At 50.1% G+C, this 20,679-nt stretch overlaps 1 protein-coding gene and 1 non-coding gene across 9 annotated transcripts in view; both read right to left on the minus strand.

Moving 5' to 3' along the window:
- Window positions 1-20,679, minus strand: part of BCORL1 (BCL6 corepressor like 1) — an 84,980-nt gene that overhangs the window by 20,241 nt on the left and 44,060 nt on the right. For 7 of the 8 annotated variants that reach the window (XM_055122799.1, XM_055122801.1, XM_004606420.2 and 4 more), the window contains 3 exons: window positions 16,834-17,220; window positions 10,529-10,755; window positions 6,286-6,507 (listed from right to left, as the gene is read on the minus strand). In XM_055122799.1, coding sequence (XP_054978774.1) covers window positions 6,286-6,507; window positions 10,529-10,755; window positions 16,834-17,220 — 836 coding nt within the window. The remainder of the gene's footprint in view (window positions 1-6,285; window positions 6,508-10,528; window positions 10,756-16,833; window positions 17,221-20,679) is intronic. The other variant, XM_055122802.1, reaches the window with a different exon arrangement.
- Window positions 509-610, minus strand: LOC129400536 (U6 spliceosomal RNA). Its single transcript, XR_008627760.1, has one exon. It is a non-coding gene; the product is annotated as a U6 spliceosomal RNA (small nuclear RNA).

Here is a 20,679-nt window from a genome sequence, read left to right on the forward strand (position 1 = left end):
AAGAAAGAAAGAAAGAAAGAAAGAAAGAAAGAAAGAAAGAACCACCCACAAAGTTATTGATATCAGGGTTCAGGAATATACTATTTCAACACCAACCCTACCATCAGTGTCAATTTCCCTCCACCAGTGTTACAAACTCCCTTACCCCTCCAACCCCCGTGCTACTCTCTCCCTCTACCTCTCGCCCCACCCCCACCTGCCACCTTGACAGACACATTAAAGAATTCTGGTGGTCGCAGCTTAGATCTCATGTTTTCAGTGTTGTTGGGTCTGTGGTTTTTATTTTTTGCTTTTTTGCTTTTTGGGTCATATCGGGCGATATATACAGGAATTACTCCTGGCGTGCTCAGGGGACCATATGGGATGCTGGGAATCAAACCTGGGTCAGCCGCGTGCAAGGCAAACGCTCTACCCACTGTGCTATCGCTACAGGCCCTGGGTCTGTGTTTTAGCTATCCCACTTTTCCTGCATCAGCAGGATAACCAAAGCGCCGACCCCTGTTCCACTACAAACATGGAATGCTTCATGAATTTCCATGTCATCTTTGAGCAGCGGCATGCTCCTCTCTGTATCATTCCAATTTCGTGCACGTGCTGCTGAAGAGAGCACCCTGTCCATTTTCCCTGGACATCAGCTAGTGCCTTGCTTTGTTTCTGGAGATGCTGCTTATGACTGAGCTTATCCAGCAGTTGTCTTTCTGCTCTTGACTTTCTTTCACTTAACCTCACCCCCTCCACTTCCATGCATGTTCAAGGTAAAAGCAAGACTTCATCTTTTCCTACCACTGAGGAGTACTCAATTGTGTGTGTGCGCGTGCGTTGTATCTTACAACTTCTTTACTCACTCATCTCCCACTGGGCACTTGGGTCATTTCTGCATCTTGGCTAATACAAACAGAGCGGCAATGAATGAACACAGGTGTGCATAAACCTTTCCATATTAGCATTTTGTAGTTTTCGGAGTTTTTTCTTAAAGTTTTGTTTTTTGGGCCGTACCCAGCAGTGCTCAGGGGTCACTCCTGGAGGGGCTCAGGAGACCCAATGCCATGCCAAGGTACAAGGCCAATGCCCTAAGACTGTACTATGTCTCTGGCCCTGTTTAGGAATTCTTAGACTAGATGGTTAGGAGTGGAATTTGCAGGGTCATAGAGCATTTCTGTTTTTCATTTTAGAGAAACTCCATGGGGAGCCATTTTCTAGGACCAAGCACACTCATCTGTGTGTGGGCCGTTGGGGTGAAGTCCTCAGAGATGCTCACGTGCCCCTCAAGGCTTGAATACACTGGGCCCAATGCCCTGAACACCAGGGGCTCAGTCTGGGGCGTTGTTAAGGGAATGGGACATGCAGGGGCAAGTATAGCCTCTGCAACTAGGTCGAGAGCAGGGAAGAAGCATTTTTCCTAGGATGCCTGAACACTGGCTTTTGCTGTTGTGTGTTTGTTTGGAGGCCACAGCCAGTGGTGCTCAGGGCTTACTCCAGACTCTGCATTCGAGGATCACTCCCAGTGGGCTCAGGGAACCATATGGGGTGGGACTGAACCTGGGTCAGCCATGTGCAAGGCAAAAGCCCTACCTATTGTACCATCTCTCCCTGGCCACTGCCTTTTGCTGTTTTAAGTGGGATCTCCAAGCGCCGGGTGCTTATCCCAGGGCAGTCAGTTCCAGCCCGAGGATAATTTAGCCTGGTTATTCACTGAGACAACAGAACCAACAGGAGGGACTCAGGCCTGGCCACCACCTCGATTAGCTAGTCTGGGCTGAGGTTAAATGTAAACAGAGGGGGGACGTTAGAGGCAGACCCTGGAGAGAGGAGGAGACGCTGGCAGTACGAACTCACAAGGGTATCTCATGAACCCTCTCCCAGGCCCTGACCGATGGCTCACTTGGCTTTCCTGATCCCATAGCTAGCTTATGAGTGGTTGGTTAGAGCAAGTAAGCATGCTAACAAAAGCCAAGGATGAGTGGGTGTGCTTGCTTGGGGGGGGGAACACAGTGGGGGGCAGTACACAGGACCTGTCCTGCTGCCTTGAACCAGGAGAGATCAAGGCCAAGCCTCCTCTCCCATGCAAATGTTTGCCTCTCCCTCCCCCCAAACCCCCCCCCCGCCCCGCTGCCAAAGACTGCCCAACTCTCTTTCCTCTCCTCACTGCTTTTCCAAAGTTTTATGCTTCACTGGTTTGACCCCAGATAAAGAAAATTAACCTCGGGAGCTGGAGAGAGGACAGTTGGGTAAGGCACTTGCCTTACAAGCACCTGACCTGGGTTCAATCCCCGGCACCCATTATGGTCCACCAGGATTAATTCCTAAGTGCACCACCAGGAGCAACCCCTGAGCAATACCGGTGTGATGCCCGCCTAAATAAAATAAAAACTAAAACCAAAGAAAACTGACCTCACAGATGGGACAGGGGTGGTGTTTGTTCATAGTTGTTGGTTTTCTCTCTTTAGATATTGACATCTCTCTACCCCTATTCTAGGTCCTCGAGAAAGATGGCCGCTTGGGTGAGTGCTCGTCCAAGGCAGCTCTTTGGTACTCACTAGCCTGGCTGGAGGTGTAGCTGTTTTCAAGAAGGCACGTAGAGGAACCAGGGAGAGAGTTCGGCTAGTGGGGCACAGGCGCAAACCACCTCCCAAGGCTGCTGCACATGGCCACTTGAAATGAAAAAGCCATAGATAGCTATTGAAAGCCTTAAAAAAACAAAAGAAGGTCGAGCTCCCACTGCTGCTGCCATGTTGACTCACCTACTGGCCCTGCTCTTCAGCTTCAAGAACTGAATCTTGGATAAAATGCAAGCCACGCTGCTAAAATTCATGGACACAACGTCTCCCGGCTGTAAACTTCTGAGGCATACTTGGGAGGGGATGGACTGAGTCCCGGCCCTGCGGAAGTCCAAGCAGACACACCCACACCCCAGTGCTGCCACCATGCCAAAGGCTCAGCTCCATGGCTTCACTTAAAAATCTCTGCAGAGGGGGCTGGAGTGATAGCACAGCGGGTAGGGTGTTTGCCTTGCACGTGGCCGACCCAGGTTTGAGTCCCAGCATCCCATATGGTCCCCCAGCACCACCAGGGGTGATTCCTGAGTGCAGAGCCAGGAGTAACCCCTGTGCATCACCGGGTGTGACCCGACAAGCAAAAAAAATAAAACCTCTGCAGAGACACCAAACTGTACCTCAATGTCAGGCTTGGAGAACTTTGGAGGGTTGTCTCAGAGTGGAGGAGGGAACCTCCCTCAACCCCATCTCCATGCTTTCGGAAGCCCTGACAGTCATGCCCACTTCCCACAGACATGTCAATCCATTCCCCTCATTCTGCAAATACTGAAATTTCTGGACTGCACGGCTGTGTATGTGGCTGCACGACACCCTCAAATTTCACGATACTGAAAATCCAGTAGAAGCCCACCAAATTAGATGGGAAAGGAACTTAGAGAAACCAACTAAACCCAAAAAACAAAACCAATAACACAGGAGGCTCAACTAGCAACAAACAGCTTAGTAAACCCTCAGACAAGGACTTAACGACCCTGTGGTAAGAGGTAACCTTTCAGAAAGTTCCTTTTACTTTTGATAATTCCTCGAACCATTTAGTTATAACAAGCATTAAACAAATGATTGTGTGACTGCCAAGTCGGTAGGCTTGTGGGGTGGTTGGAAAAATAGGAACCATGGTGGACAAAAATTCTCTCAGGTGGTGGGATTGGTATTAGAACCTCGAAAGCTCATAACAACTCTATTATGAACAACTCTGTAAACCATGGTGTTTAAATAAAGAATCTCTATAAAAAAAGATAACCTACGGGACTGGAGTGCATGCCCTTATCCCCAGAGCCCCCAGTTCAATTTCTGTTCCCTTATGCTGGGGTGGCCCTCGGAGCCCCCAGCAATGCCAAGCCTGAGTAGCACCAATGGGATCAAGCACTAAACTGTCAGACTGTTACAACTAGGCTAAGTATCACCAGAAGTGGCCTCCAGTCCTCTAAGCAGTGCTGTGGAGTCCCCGAAAGAGGGCCTTGTCTATTACCCGACAGTCCCACCCTTGTAGGTAACTAAAAAATAAATCAGTTTGATCCCAAATACCTTATGTCTTTCAAAGCACTGCCCGATGTGGTCCCTATAAACTCTCTTTTAGGTGGGGGTGGGGGCAGAGTCAGTTATAGATATCAAAAGTCTTTTTTAAAAAACAGAGGCCAGTCAGAGAGCGAGCATTGAGAGGGTAAAGCCTTGCCATGTGGCCAACCCGAGTTCACCCCCTGTCATCATGCATGGTCCCTTGAGCACCACCAGGGTCATTTCTGAACACAGAGACAGAAGTACCTCCTAAGAACCAATAGATATGGCCCCAACCCACCCTCACCTAAAATAACAGAAGGAGGGACTGGGAAGAAGAGAAATATAGCTCAAAGGGCTGAGAAAAAAGCTGTGCATATGCAAGACCCCAAGTTTGATCCTTAACAACCACATGCCTTCTCCCTGCAAGTACCAGCCATGTGGCACTGAGGGACCCCAGCAATGCAGGCCCGAGTTACACCACTCCTGAGCAGTGCTGGGGAAATGCCGCCTAATTACAGAAAACCATTGAAAATTACAAAAACAAACTCTTATAAAGTCCAAAACAGGAGCCAGGTAGATAGCTCACAATCTCACACACACAGGGACCAAAGTTCAACCCCTGGAGCCAAATGGCATCTGAGCAGCAGTTGGGTGAGCCCTGTGGGGCCCCAGAACCAAATGGCTGAGCCCAAGCATCAAACCATCTGCCTTAGTTGGCACAGTATTGCTAGGAGTGGCCCTAGGTCCCCTAAGCACTGCTTGAATGCACGCCCCCCCCAAAAAAATAGCATTAGGAAACAGAAAAAATGTTCAACAAGGTAATTTTGTGATTGCAAATGACTTAGGATTCACACATACACACACATATACACACGGTTGAGTGAACTTGGACCCACTGCTATGCCTTAGTTTTCTCATTTATAAAATGGTGAAGTGGAAACCGTATTCATACAATTGAGTTGGTGGGGGGGCTGAGAGGGAGGAAAAGCACTGAGGTCCTTGGGGGAAGGAGGCGAGGCGGGTACACTGGTGATGGGTGTGGTGTTGGAATTAGGGGCTTGAGAAACCATCACTAACAGTATTGTAAACTAGGCTAGAGTGGAAGTACAGCACATAAGCCTTGCACATGGCCGACCCTGGTTCAATCCTCAGCACCCTATATGGTCCCTGAGCATGCTGGAAATGGTCCCTGAGCACAAAAGCAGGAATAAGCCCTGAGCACCAGGGTACTGCAAGGGTACTGCAAACCACAGAACAACAATTAAAAGTAAAATAAAAATTAGTGGTGGTATTACAACCTCCCTGGGCTTATGGAGGTTTTGTGATTGAAGATTTATGTGAGTGGAAGGAAAATTAGAATTCCATTTCGTTTTGGTTTTTGGGGGGCACACTTCTTGGTAATCAGGGGCCACACCTTGTTCCGGGTAACTCCTGGTGGTTCCAGGATTCATACCGGGCCGCAGCTGTGCTTGAATGCGAGGCAAGTGCTTTAACTGTCTCTCTGCTCCAGAAATATTCTGAGTTCTTATTCTTTTGCCTTTGTGGGTCACACCCGGCGATGCTCAGGGCTTCTGGCTCTGAACTCAGGAATTATTCCTGGCAGTGCTCTGGGAACCCTATGGGATGCCGGGGATAGAACCTAGGTCGGCCACGTGCAAGGCAAGTGTCCTACCCACTTTGCTATTGCTCTGGCCCCTGATCTGAATTCTTAACCTGGTAATAGATTCGCTCCATCCACTCCAGCTTCCTATCAGATCCACAGGGAGGCAGCTCCAGGTTAAGCACAGCTTTCTCTCTTAACATATCCTGGTCACCCCCTACTACGAGAAGAGGAAGTGGAAATAAGGGAAAGTTGGGGGAGGATATGAAGTGTGACTTGTTCTTCTCTTGAGTGGGAGAGTCACCACTCAGGGAAATACTAGACAATATAAGACAAACACCTGAATCCCGTTTCTTGCCAAGAAGTAGGATGGAATAATCTGATTACCATTTTCATTACATTCATCCCAAATGACCAGTCCAATAAGTTTGCATTCCCCCCCACCACGCCAGGGACCTAGTGACCCCACAGGAGATGTGGAGAGAAGGGGAAGGCCAGCCTGGGTCTCTGAGAGCCCCAAACCACCGCAACCTGGGTGACAGAGGAGCCAACAGAGAAGCATCGCATCTCCACCCAAACTCACAATGACATCCTGCTCCGTTGAAGGGAGGATGTTGCGGGAAAGCAAGTTACCTTATAGCCGAGACGAGCTGCCCGCTGCAGGAGCGTCTCCCCAGCATTTTTGTTCACTATGAGTCTCCGTGCCTCTGGCGGGATCTGCCGGGCGGTCGCTGAGTCTGAAACATCTTCTGGGCCGGCGCTTCTGGACCTTGAGTGCGCGCCTGGCTCCGTGGGTTTCACTTGGGTGGTGGGTTTAGGTGCGCGTGGCTTCTGCTGGTTCCAGCGCCCTTTGCCCTGAAAAGCAGAGGGGAGGTCACAGATCAGTGAGGGTGCCTGTCCATCTCTACCCAGGGTCAAGATGCCAAGGGGCTCAAACCTTCAACCACACAAGCCCAAGGAAGGGGCTGGAATTTATAGAAATTGATGGAGACAGCCTCGTGCTTCTCAAGCCCTCTTTTTTTTTCTTTTTAGGTCACACCGGGCGATGCTCAGGGGTTACTCCTGGCTCTGCACTCAGGAATTACTCCTGGCGGTGCTCAGGGGATATGGGATGCTGGGAATCAAACCCAGGTCAGCTGCGTGCAAGGCAAACGCCCTACCCACTGTGCTATCTCTCCAGCCCCATCGCCAGGAGTGATTCTTGAGTGCAGAACCAGGAGTAAGTCCTAAGCATCGTTGAGTGTGACCCAGGAGTAAGTCCTAAGCATCGTTGAGTGTGACCCAAAAAGAAAAAAAAACCCAAGAGGCCTCCAGCCAACACCTGCTACCATCCTGTCGGCCAGCGGAGGGAGCTACCATGCAGAGAGATTCTTGAGCTCAAGTCTTGGGTCAACCTGGCTAAAACCTTGTCTGCAGCCTCACTCAGGGGGGAGCCATGCCACTCAGCTCAGCCACTCCTGAATTCCGGACCCCAGAACCTGCGTGAGCTAGGTACTACACACCTATTACGGTGCGGAGTGGCTAGGATTTGGGGCCATCAGTTACCCCCAAATAGGTGTCAAATACAGGTCCCCTGTCTAAATTCCTTAGGACATCAAAATGTCACTGAAATCCCACAATTTTGACAATGTTCTTCCACAAGCAGTTCCTGTAGAAAGGCTCTGAACCACTGGCCTGCAGCCTTGGTTCTAACTTCCGGTCCATGGACTGCTCATGCGAGACAGAAGCTGACCCACTTGGGTGTCCAAAGGTTGACGAAAGCCTCTCTACAAGACTGCTTCTCTCTGGCCCCCTCTCTACAGTCAGATCACGGTGTCTGAATCTCATCTGAAGCCTTCATACCCTCCTAACAGTTTCACAGGCAAATCTGACCTCCCCTGTGAAATGTATTGTGGGGTGGGGGCAGCTCCTATTATAGTTTTGTTTGTCTAGGGGCCATGCCCAGGGATACTCAAGGCTTCCTCCTGGCTCTATGCTCAGAGACCACCCCTGGCAGACTTGGGGGAGCTACATGGGGCGCTGGGGATCGAACCTTGCCATATGCAAGTCAAGCACCCTACCCACTGTTTTATCACTCGGGCCCCATTCTATTATAGTCTTCTCTTTTCTTCCTGACACCACTTCTTTGAGGCCTGGGTACACCCGCCTAACTAGTATTCATGAACTTGATTCAAGCCAGCCGTGTTTAGAGCTGTGGCGGCCAGGAAAGTGGCCCAGAACAAACGGTAGGAGCCAGGACGGGAATGTGGCAGCAGAGAAAACACCAGAGCCCGGGGAGTTTGTTTCTCTAGGCAAATCTTGAGACAATGGGAGCTGCAACCCCATCTCCATCCTGAAAAGGAGAGGGGTACCAGCTCTGGCAGGGAGGTCTGGCTAATAGGGAACCATGCTTTTTCCGCCACGAGGGTAGAGGGGAAGCCTGGCAGGACTCGGGGATGTGGGGTGAAATGCCCAGGTTTGAGCTAAGTCAAACCAGCAGCCAAAGGGTGACTTTCCTTCTGGGGGCCAGAGCTGCCAGACAAGGGAGGCTGTCTGAGAGGGGGAGGAGTGAGAGCAAACGGGGGCCCCCTCCCCTTCCCAGTTGTCCCTGGCTCAGAGCCCCTGTGGGAAGAAGCCTTTGGCCACTGCCCCAGCTTTAGAGCTGCAGGCGCGTCCCCCTCACTCCCTCCCCCATCACTTCTCACCACAAAGCTCCGTGCCATGGGGGGCAACTAGAGCAGGTGGCGGTGACTGGGACAGAAAGAAAGGCGGGGTGCGGTGGGGAGAAAGAGAGGCCCTGTGAAGGGACAAAACCACTCCGGAGGAAATGTTTCAGTGGGCGCACTGCCAGAAGCATCCGCATGTGCTGCTCGGTGTCAGGCGGCTGGTCATCTTTGCGTGGGATGAGGCCATCTGAGTGTCTGGGGAAGAACTGGCGGCAGGGAGGGGGATGCGGAACCCACCTTGGCTGGACACGCTCGGGGACGCCACTTGAGAGCCTTTGCCCAGCTCCCCGCCCTCGCAAAGAGAGAAGCGCGTTTGCCGAGTGGCAGCAAACAGAACAAGCTGCAGCTCCAGGGCTGCTCTTGACCTAAGCGCCGTTCGTGACCATGAAGTGGTCCTCTGCCCTGAGAGGTTCCCCGCTTCGCTTCTCAGAGGCTTGGATTCCACACCGTGAAATAAGGAAAACCGCTGTGGCCCTCTGGCCATCTGCTGTGGCAGCGGAGAGAGAGGGCACAGTGGCCGCTGTCTGGCCACACAATGCCTGGAGCCTTGGCCTGATGCTCATGGGTGGACAGCAACCTCAGAGAACCCTCTCCAGCCATCAAAGCCTTTCACATCCTGGGTGTCTTTTGTTCCCCAAGTACTCTCGTGAGATGAAAAGGACATGAAGCGTCATCTCTGATTTTAAAGATGAGGAAAATGGCTTGAGTGTCTTGTTTGAACTAGAACTATTTTCCAGGCCGGAGAGGGGGTGCTGGACAGGAAAGGAGGGGGCCCAAAGACATAGGGCTCTGTTTTGTCACTGCCACTCCTTGCTCAGAAGCTGGAAAGGTCCGTACAAAATAAAATCCCATTCACCTTAACGAGTTCAGTATAACTTTTTTTTTTTGGTTTGTTTTGGTTGCCAATGACCAGACACATTCTATGTGCATACAATCTGCTTAACTCACAAAAAATCATCCCTGCCACTGGAGGAAGAGGATAGTGTGAGTCTTCGAATGGAGTATAGAGCTGTATAGAATATACAGCATATATAGTCAGAGAGAGAGAGTGTAGTACTGTAGCACTGTTGTTCATTGATTTGCTCGAGTGGGCACCAGTAACCTCTCCAGTGTGAGACTTGCTGTTACTGTTTTTGGCATATCGAATACGCCATGGGGAGCTTGCCAGGCTCTGCTGTGTGGGCATGAAACTCTCGGTAGCTTGCCAGGCTCTCCGAGAGGGGCGGAGGAATCGGACCCAGGTCAGCCTCGTACAAGGCAAATGCCCTACCCGCTGTGCATATATATATATATATATATATATATATGTATATATGAGTGTGTAATGAATAGAGTTGAGTGTGTAGGCTCCAATGTCAGCGTCATGAACACCAGACCCAAGAGAGACGTTGATGATTTTGTTTTGAACCAGGGAGTCCAGACTGCTTGCCTGGCTACTGACTGGTATGTGAGCGCTACTTATCCAGTCTGTGACTCCACAGCAACAGTAGGAGCTGGAAAGTGGTGTGGGGAAGAGTGACTGTAACTGAACCCACCTGGCTTCACCTGTGTCTGGGCACCAATGGACAACTTGCTTCTACAAGGTGTTTCTTCACCTAGACCGATTCAGCTAACTTCCATTGGTTTCCAGCGAGTTGCGCCCAGACAATAGCTTCTTTTTATTATTTATTTTTATTATTTTTTCTTTTTTTGCTTTTTGGGTCACACCTGGCTCTGCACAGGGGTTACTCCTGGCTCTGCACTCAGGAACCATCCCTGGAGGTGCTCAGGGGACCATATGGGATGCTGGGAATCGAACCCGGGTCAGCCGCGTGCAAGGCAAACGCCCTACCCGCTGTGCTATCGCTCCAGCCCCCCAGACAATAGCTTCTTGATTGGATGTTAATAAGCTATTTTAGGCTAACATCCGGCCATAGAATATGATACTTCTTTGACCCAAAGACATGGCTTGTCAAAGAAAAGGCTGCAGGGACCAAATCCTATAGAGCTTACAAATGCTAATGGTAACAGTTTCCATTCTTTAAACCCTACACAAGCCTTCTAGAAAAACGTTAATAAACATGTATTCTCCCCATCCCTTACTCAGTGAACTGTGGACTCCTGAGCCGATGGAAAGCCTGCCAGCCCCGTGCACTCGCCTCTGCCACAACTGTCCTTCCCCGCAAACGTACCTTAGTCTCTTCAGAGACGGGCACTATGTGCTTGGTCTTGCACTTCCGTTTTCCTGATGGCTTTTCTGAGTTTTCAAGGCAGGTTGGTTCCTCCAGGTTATTGGGGAGAATGCCGTTGGGTGACTCCAAGACGCCGTGGGCTTTGTTGGGCAGAGGAAGGCTTCTGCTCCTGAGGCGAGGTTCTGTCAAACTTTGTGGGGGAGGTTTTGGCTTCCGAATCTTTGACTCTGAAGGCAAGAAAGTGGAAAAGAATGGATGGCAGGGGAATGGAACACAAGACAAGAGCTGCCTTTCTCTAAGATCACTCACAGGACTTCGAGGATTCCAATCTTAGTCACTACATTTTTTTAGATTGTTCAGGGGCTATACATCCAGTGGTGCTCAGGGCTTCCTCCTGGCTCTGTGCTCAGGAATCACTCCTGCTGGGGCTCACGGGACCATATGGGGTGTCGGGCCAGCAGCATGCAAAGCAAGTGATCCTATGCTGTACTATCACTTTGGTCCACCATGACTTTTGTTGTTGCTGATGGTTTCTGGTTTCTGGGCCACAACCAGGTAATACTTTGAGGGCTTGCTCCTGGCTGGGCTCAGGATTTCATAGGAGGTATGAGGATTCAAAGTAGGGGGGCACCAAAGTGTCATGCTAGGCAAATGTCTTCACCTTTGGACTATCTCTCCAGCCCAGTAACGTACTTCTATTATCGGTGGAGGAGTGGGATGACCGGCTGCCAATATCTACTGTGGTGATAACAACTCCACTGAATGTTCGAGACTGGACACTGCACATCAGCATCAAAATCCCTGAAGAGGGACACAAATCCCATCCCAGCCAGCAGAGGGCAGCTCATCTGGCTGTCCAGTATATGGGGGTACTTTTGTTTGTTTGTTTTTTTTTGGGGGTCTTTTTGTTTGTTTTTTGTTTTTGTTTGTTTTGGCTTGTGAGTGGTGCTCAGGGGTTACTCCTGGCTCTGAGGGACCCAGTGCTTAGGGATCACTTCTGACAGGGCTTGCTGGATCAGATGGGGTGCTGAGGGTCAAACCCAGATGGGCCATGTGCAAGGCAAATGCCCTCCCTGCTGTGCTATTGTGCCAGCCAGAGATAGGGGTCTTTCTAAGGGTTTCCTTATAAAATACAGCTCACAAACTTTCTTTGCAACTTTGCCAGCTGCCCTATGTCTCTCTTTCCTCCCTTCTGAAAACGAATTTCACACAGCTCTGCTGAAACCGAAGCATGCAATAGATGAGATGGAATGGCTTAAGGTGTCCTTCAAAGTCTGATCACTAACTGCAAGATTTGTCACGCTCCAAGGACACACAATCTCAAGTTTCCCAGAAACTCCCTGAACCCAAAAGATGCCCTGGGCCTTCTGAGCTGGTGGGCAATGGCAGAAGCCCACTGCCATCTCCGGCTGGAAATCAAGTTCCTGGTCTGCTGTCATCGTAACACATTGGTCAATGTCTCGAATTCTAGCCAAAGCTCATAAACAAAGTTATGTTCTGGGGGCTGGAGTGATAGAACAGTGGGCAGGGTGTTTGTTTTGCATGCGTCTGGCCTGGCATCCCACATGGTCCCCCAAGCATCTCCAGGAGTGATCCCTGAGTGAGGAGCCAGGAATAACCCCTGAGAACTGCTGGATATTGTTCAAAAACAAAAACAAAACCCAAAGTGCATTCTAATTCCAAGCCCTACTGGTAACTCCATCTAAGCTCACCGGGTCAGTCCCAAGCCCCGGGGATAGGGGAGCGTAGGCCTTTTTACCCATGTCTCCTGACGTCACTGGCTATGTGAGTGGCAAGAAGAAAGTCATAATCTCCCTCAGTCCCAGTTTCTGTGTTTGTGAAAAAAGGGAGACTATAATCCCCATCGCCAAACTGGTAATGAGAATTACATGAGGCAATATATGCAAAGCCCCTTGATACAGTATGATAAAGAATAAAGATTGAGGGGCCTGAGCAGTAGTACAGCATCTCCTATGGTCCCCTGAGCACCACCAGGACTAATTCCTGAGAGAAGAGCCAGGAGTAAGCCGTGAGCATTGCCAGGTGTGGCCCAAAATCCAAAAGAAGAAAAAGAGTAAATAATGATTGCCATTATTGAGACCGGAGCAATAGTACAACAGGCAGGGCGTTTGCCTTGCACATGGCCAACCCAGGTTTGATCCTGGGTATCCCATACGGTCCCCCAAGTACCACCAGGAGTAACCCCTGAGCACTGCTGGGTGTGGCCCAAGACACACAAACAAACAAAAACGATGGCCATCATTTCAATGCAAGCTTTTTAGGTAGGAATATGCCCACGTGTTACTTGATCTCCCCCCAGCCCCTCCTCCCAGACACACACATACCAAAAGATTGATCATGAGGCCTGGTGGGTGGTAAAAAACCCAACCGTCAGACCAGACAGAGTGGAAAGGGCTGGCGCACACACTTTGCAAGCAAGAGGCTTGGGGTTAATCCCTGGCATCACGTGGTCCCTAGGGCACTGCTCACAGCACCCATGGAGCATGGAACCAGAAGTAGCCCCCTGAACAATGCCAGCCATGGCCCTGAATAGCAAAAAGAAGAGGGGAAAAAATCAGGATATCTGGGAAGTGAGTGACGTCTCTTCCTCCATTTGTCAAAGCAGGGGCTAGAGCCAGATCCCTGAGGTCTCAGCTTGCTCCCTTCCCACCTTGACAGGTGCTCCCACATAGCACATGGCACAGCAGACCCAGAAGTGAGATCTACCAATCTAGTATGAAGTACTGGCTGTAGGGTACACGTGATCATATCACGCCTTCCTCCCAACGAGCCCAGCCTCCGCGAGCAAGTCCCCACAGTGGCCCAAGAACTGCTGCGCTGGATGACTTTGAATGGTGCTTCTGGTCATGGGCCCAGAGCGCATTAGGCATTTTTGCACACAGCTGACCCAAGTTCAATCCCCGGCATCCCATATGACCTCTCAAGCACTACCAGGAGTGATCTCTGAGTACAAAGAGCCAGGATTAAGTCCTGAGCACCACTAAGTGTGCCCCCCCCACACCCCCAGATAAAAGAAGAGTGTAAACCCAGGCCCTTTAATACAACTTCCTTGGGCTGCAATCAAACAGAAGGATCAGACCCATGCCTTTGAGGAATGTGGGACTCGGGGGCAAGCCATGTGGTCGCTTCCAACGCCACAGAAAAAGCACGAGCACTCCAGAGTTGGGCAGGCTCTCAGCGAATTGAATTCAACTGCCAAACGGCAAGGGCTTGACCTTTCATAGAAAGCAACGGACTGGAAGCAGGTTTAGGAGTGGAAGGAGTTCTTCTAGGTCAAGATGGGAGAAGCCATGGATGTGAGGGGTGCCTTGGCTATGACATGTGTCATCCCACTGATGGCCAGTGTTGATTCGGCTCATCTGGCTGGCCAGGTGGGTGTCCCCATCCCCTCATGGCTGTGTGTCCCTCCTGAAGTGGCAGCCTTCCGGAATAGAGACGGACCCACCCCGAGCATTCTTTAGTCCAGACTAGAGTAGTAGCTGCACTCCCTACGTAGAGCCTCCAAGCAAGTGCACCAGAAGGGATTTTTTTCCCCCATGTCCAGGACAAAAAGAAAGGTCACGGCCATGGAGAGGGTATCACACTGAGTGAAATGAGTTAGAAGGAAAGGGACAGACACAGAAGGAGGTCACTCATATGTGGGATTTAAAGGGAACAACCAAGTGCCAATGCCGACAGAGCTGGAGAGTTGGTCCACAGAACTAAGTTTGTGGGGTTGAGCGGGGCAGGATGGGGGGTGAAAGGGAGGGGCCTTTGGAACTTGGTGGAAGGAAGTGGGCTCTGATGGCAACAGTGGTATTGGAATGATATAGGTATGAAATCATCATTAACAGTATGGCGAAATGCAGGACCTGAAAAAAGATATTAAAAATGAAAAAACAGCAAGGTTTTGAGTCTCCATGAGGAATGCTGCAACCTATTTTGGCCTCTGACATTTTATGCCGGGGGGAGAGGGGGAGTTGGGCCACACCCAGTTGATGCTAAGGGGTTACTCCTGGTTCTGTGCTCAAGGATCACTCCTAGCAAGGCTCTGGATGGGATGTCGGAGATCAGACCTGGGTCAGCCACGTGCAAAGCGAGTGCCCTAACCCCTGTACTATGGCTCCAGCCCCTGGCCTCTGACTTTTTTGTGTCAACCTGAAAGACAGATTACAACAGGAGGGACCGACAGGCAAGAACAACGGTTGGATTTCCAATCACTGGAGCTGGCCCCATGTCATCAGAGTACCTTGCTCGGCCCTACTGTCTAGGCTGCTAAAGGAGTTTCCATAAAGGCTAGCTAAGCTTGTGATATGACAAGAGCATGCAGGGATCTTGGCCAAGGGTGAAAAACTGAACCAAGCAAGCATGAAGGTCCACTGGGTTCATAAAGCCTGTAAGTTTTACAGGAAACTTCCAAGTTTCTAGAAAACCAGAGTTATTAGAGAAGATTAGGAGATCTAAAGCTTCTCTTCAACCTAACACCAGTGGCTGAGGCCTACTAATTTATGACCCATCTATTGTGGCTCTGGCAGAAAAAAGAAAAATCAGGTACTCTTTCTCGAGTAGCTGATAATAATTAGTTCAGTTACATAGTGAGATAGGTATTATAAACCTATCTGAACATTTCAACAGGAGCTGGAGCAAAAGTAGAGCAGGGAGGATGTTTACCTTGCATGTGGCCGACCTTGGTTCGATTCCCAGCATCCCATATGGTCCCCTGAGCAGCACCAGGAGTGATTCCTGAGTGCAGAGCCAGGAGTAACCCCTGAGCATCGCCAGGTGTGACTCAAAAAGGAAAATAAAATAAAAAACAAAAAATGGGGCCAGAACGATACTACCGCAGGGATGGTGTTTGCCTTGCATACAGCCAACCCAGGTTCTATCCCAGGCATCCCATATGGTCCCCGGAGTACGGCCAGTAGTAATTCCTGAGCACAGAGCCAGGAGTAACCCCTGAGCAGCAATGGGTGTGACCCAAAAAGCCAAAATATTAACAATAAACATTTCAACGGTGTCAGGAATAAGGTTTAGCTTTCTGTGTATTACAGCAAATGCAGAATCTACACTGACTCAGTGTAGGCCTAGTTTTCATTCAATAAGGAGACTACAAATATGTATGCAATACTGGAGACAATTGTTGCTCCAAGGATCAGAGAGACTGGGAGACACAGGTATTCTTCCAGAACCCCGAGATGTGCTTTATGCTTATCTAGAAATCTACAATAAGAGTAAGCCTTAGGGGGCTGGAGCGATAGCACAGCGGGTAGGGCGTTTGCCTTGCACGCGGTCGACCCGGGTTCAAATCCCAGCATCCCATATGGTCCCCTGAGCACCGCCAGGGGTAATTCCTGATTGCATGAGCCAGGAGTGATCCCTGTGCATTGCTAGGTGTGACCCAGAAAGCAAAAAAAAAAAAAAAAAGAGTAAGCCTTAGGGGGCTGGAGTAATAGCACAGCAGGTAGGGCGTTTGCCTTGCATGCGGCCAACCCGGGTTTGATTCCCAGCATCCCATATGGTCCCCTGAGCACCGCCAGGAATAATTCCTGAGTGCATTTCCGGGTGTGACCCAAAGAGAAAAAAAGAGTAAGCCTTAATAGCACGTATTGGAAGTGACTGTTTTTGACTTCCCTGGTAGCCTGTGCCTCTGAATACAGAGTGCAGCACCTGACAATGCAAAGCCAATACCAGTGTCCTCTTTGGCGTGTGTTTTTTTTGGCCTCAGGTTGAAAACAGTGATTCCACCTTGGAACCCCTCAAAGCTTCACAGGGCCTCCAAAGAACCTGAAGGTTTTAACTGGGCAAAAAAAACCAAAGTTGTGCCCTTTTATACTTGAAAATCGTCAGGTGCTCTGAAGAAGCCATGGCATTTCTTTTTAGTTTAGGAGCTGGAGGTATTCCAGGAAAGGCCATCAATGCCCTCTTCTTTACCCTTGAGCCCGGGATTCTACAAGAAACCAATTTCGCCAAAGACTAAGCTCCCTCTAGACAACTGGAAACTCACTTTGGTATCTAGGTTCCAGACTTTCCTAAGAAACTGGGGCTGGAGGGGGTTGCTCAGGCTTTCATGCCCTCAGCTCATACCCAGAGGCCAGTGCAACCCCCTTCCATCACAATCCCAGTCCCAAACCTCAGGGCTGCACCAGAGGATCCCCACTGGAGACAGCACCAAGTTTCTGTGGGTACCGAGACTGGCATGGAGAACACCAGATGAGTGCGCATCCCCGAACACCCAAGTCATGGTGGTTTGGGGACGGGTGTCAGCACCTCACAGAGGCCGCAACCCCTACCCTGGATGGCCTTACCTGTTCTTCCTTTCTTCCGCTGCTCTTCTTGCTCGGTCAGGTACTCCCCAGTCTGATACTTCCGGCTCTTCTGCCGCCTTCGTTTCTTCCTCTTCACCAGGCCATCCTCCTCCTCTTCCTCCTCCTCCTCATTGGTGTCCCATACCTGCCGGGCAGACTCTGTTCTCCAGGGCATTTCTCGGGTTCGCCACAGGTGTCTGCGGCCTTGGTTCAGGAGACTCTTGTCCTGAGCATGGTGACTGCGATACTGGGTATCCCGCTGGGCCTTCCTCACCTTTCGGCGCTTAGCAGGAGAGGCAGTCACTGACTCGTCCTCTTCAGTGGGGAAGACTTCCTGGTTTCCCATGTCACCGTCTGCCACACCAGCAAAGGAGCTACAGACACTTCCTGTGGATGAGCAGACAGAGGATGGTCAGGTATCTCATAAAAGGACCAAGTATGGGATCAAAGCAAGAGCCCTGCCATAGGAGTCTGAAGGTCTGGATTTAAGATCAGCCTGGGCCAGCTGTAAGCTCTGGGAATGTTCCTTTGCTTCCGTTTCCTCAGTTGTGGAATTGGAGAATTGATTTATGTCTTCCTGACCTCACAAAAGTGTTCTGGGGCTCAAATGGGATCTTTCACCTGGACTTGACAGTGTCCAATAGAGATCACGTAATTACCAGATATCAAAATCTCATGCCCAGCGGTTGGAGTGACAGTACAGTGGATGGGGCACTTGCCTTGCACATGGCCAACCCGAGTTCAATCCCTGGCATACCCTGTGCAACCCCCCCCCACCCCGATCACCACCAGGAGTGATTCCTAAGTGCAAAGCCAGTAGTAAGCTCTGAACATCATCGGGTATGGCCCCTAACCAAAAAACCAAAACCAAAACCAAACCAAAACAAAACCTCACTTACTCATCCCCATTTTCTTGTCACGGGAATTCATCCCATCAACTCCTAGTGCTTATGAGGTATCAAGCATTGTAGGAAGGGCAAAAAAGGGCCATAGTCTATCACTCTTGAGGAAATTGGATTTGGCAGAGCTTGGCAAGGGAGGGTGGAATGGCATGGCATACTCCCACCTTTGCTCACCGTGTGGCAAAATCAGTAAGAGTTACCCTGAATGGGGCACACAGCAATGGTACAGAAGGCAGGGTCCTTGCCTTGCACGTGGCAGACTCTGGTTCAATCCCCAGCATCCCATATGGTCCCCCAGAACACCACCACGAGTAATTATTGAGCACAGAACCAGGAGTAGCCATTGAGCATTCCCCCCCCACAAGGAGCTACCCTGAATAATGGAGGCCAGAGAAATAGTACAGTGAGTAGGGTGTTTGTCTTAGATGCGGCCAACCCAGGTTCAAACTTCAGCACCTCATATGATAATCCTGAGCCTGCCAAACATGATCCCTGAGCACAGAGCCAGGAATATGTCCTAAGCACCACTGAATGTGGCCCCAAAACAAAACAGTTACCCTGAATAAGCCCAATTGTCACCAAAGAAGTGTCTGGAAAAAGCCCAGCAAGAAGTTGTCCCTTCCTGTATGACATAGCCTAGGTTAATCTGGCTCACGGATGCCTTGGCCAGATTCTTTTTTTATAAAAAAAAAATTGAGGGGCTGGAGAGATAGCACAGCGGGTAGGGCGTTTGCCTTGCACGCGGCTGACCCGGGTTCAAATCCCAGCATCCCATATGGTCCCCTGAGCACGGCCAGGGGTAATTCCTGAGTGCAGAGCCAGGAGTAAGCCCTGTGCATCGCCAGGTGTGACCCAAAAAGCAAAAAAAAAAAAAAAACAAAAAAAAAAACAAAACAAAAAAAATTGACATGGGGGCTGGAGCGATAGTACAGCGGGTAGGGCATTTGCCTTGCACACAGCCGACCCGGGTTCGAGTCCCAGCATCCCATATGGTCCCCTGAGCACCGCCAGGAGTAATTCCAGAGTGCAGAGCCAGGAGTAAACCCTGAGCATTGCCGGGTGTTACCCAAAAAGCAAAAAAAAAAAATTGATATGGGACCACATTCAACAGTGCTCACAGGGATTACTTCTGGTGAGGTTGGGGTACTATATATATGCCAGTGATGCAACCTGGGTCGGCCACATGCAAGGAAAGTGCCTGAACCATTATACTATCACTCCAGACCCAGGATTCTCTTTCCTTACGGAGATCTCCACCTCCCACTGAGTGGCTGAGAGTTCAGTAATGGAGCGGAATTTCTTCCTGGCACCTGCCCCCACCCAAGTTCTTCTTCACCACAGAGCCGGTCCATCCCCTGCTCCCTCCACCACTCCATGGTGATGAACGGTCTCTTTCCTGCCCTCCTTAGCTACCCCACCAAGTGGGCACTTTCTTCCCCTCTCCTTTCTTCAACCTTGCAAGCAGTGAAAGTGTGGTCTTCAATTGGTAAGGTTTGACAACCACAGCAAGATCTGACCCCTCCCCTAGAACACCAACATCTCTCTCCCCAGGCTTGTCTATAAACTCAGTAATCCCCAAACCTAAGCAAGGACAGAAGAGGAAAGAAATGGTTCAAGGCAGAGCAGTCCTTAACCATGGCTTCAAGTCAGTTAGACTGTTTAAAGACAACACACAGGGACTGGAGTAATGGCACAGTGGATAGGGCACTTGTCACATACGTAGCCAACCCAGGGTGGATCTCTGGCACCCTCTATGGTCCCTGGACCCTGCCAGGAATGATCCCTGAGTGTAGAGGCAGGAGTAAGTCCTAATCATAGCCAGTGTGGACCCAAAACAAAACAAAACAAGATATCAAGTACCCTTCAAACTTTCTGTTCTACAAATCAGGTAGTGGACCCAGTGCTCTAGTTAACTTAATACTCTGGTTAATTTAGGGTCATTTTTGGTTAATTTAGGGTCACCAGGGGCTGGAAAATGAGTAACGCAGGCAGGTGGCTTGCCTTGCAGGCAACAGACCCAGGTTCCACCTATGGCATCCCATGGGTCTCCTAAGCCCCACTAGGAGTGATCCCTGAGAAGAGAGCCAAGTATAAGCCCTGAGCGCAGCCACATGTGACCCAAAATACAAGAAAACAAAAAACTCAATAAAAAACAGCATCACCAGAGATAACACCTGGATCACCAACTTCCATAGTCCAAATATAGTATAATGTAATTAACAGTAACATGGGACCAGTTATAATGTAGTTGCTCTTTGATGATTCAGGGAATACTTTGAGTATAAAAAAAACTTTTTAGGGGGCTGGAGCGATAGCACAGCAGGTAGGGCGTTTGCCTTGCACGCAGCCGACCCAGGTTCAAATCGCAGCATCCCATATGGTCCCCTGAGCACCGCCAGGAGTAATTCCTGAGTGCAGAGCCAGGAGTAACCCCTGTGCATCGCCAGGTGTGACCCAAAAAGCAAAAAAAAAAAAAAAAAACTTTTTAGTTGTTTTGGGCCCCACCTGAAGATGCTCAGGGCTTACTCCTGGCACTGTGCTCAGGGATCACTCCTAGTGGATTCAGGGGGCTATAATGAGGTGTCGGGGAATCAGACCCAGGTCAACGGTGTGCAAGGCAAGTGCTCTATGCACTGTATAATTTTTGGACACCTGCTGGTCAGCATTACAAGCCCCCATTCCCACTGTATCCTCTGTGTGCTAAGGAGTGAGTCAGTAGAATGTCAGTGAACTGTACCACGCACTGATGCTACTACCTACTTTGCAAGAGAATTTGGGTGAGCTGGTCAACCACATACAGGACAAAGAACCAACCAATATAGCAGCTCGCAGATGACAGCAGTGGTTAGAAAGGGCTATTCTATTTTAGGGGACCAAATGTGATTCTGCTGGCCCTGGTGGCTGAATGGTCATTTCCAATCTTGACAACATGTGTCACTTAAGA

Source organism: Sorex araneus, chromosome X (assembly GCF_027595985.1).
Source record: "Sorex araneus isolate mSorAra2 chromosome X, mSorAra2.pri, whole genome shotgun sequence".
Classification (NCBI taxonomy): Eukaryota; Metazoa; Chordata; class Mammalia; order Eulipotyphla; family Soricidae; genus Sorex; species Sorex araneus.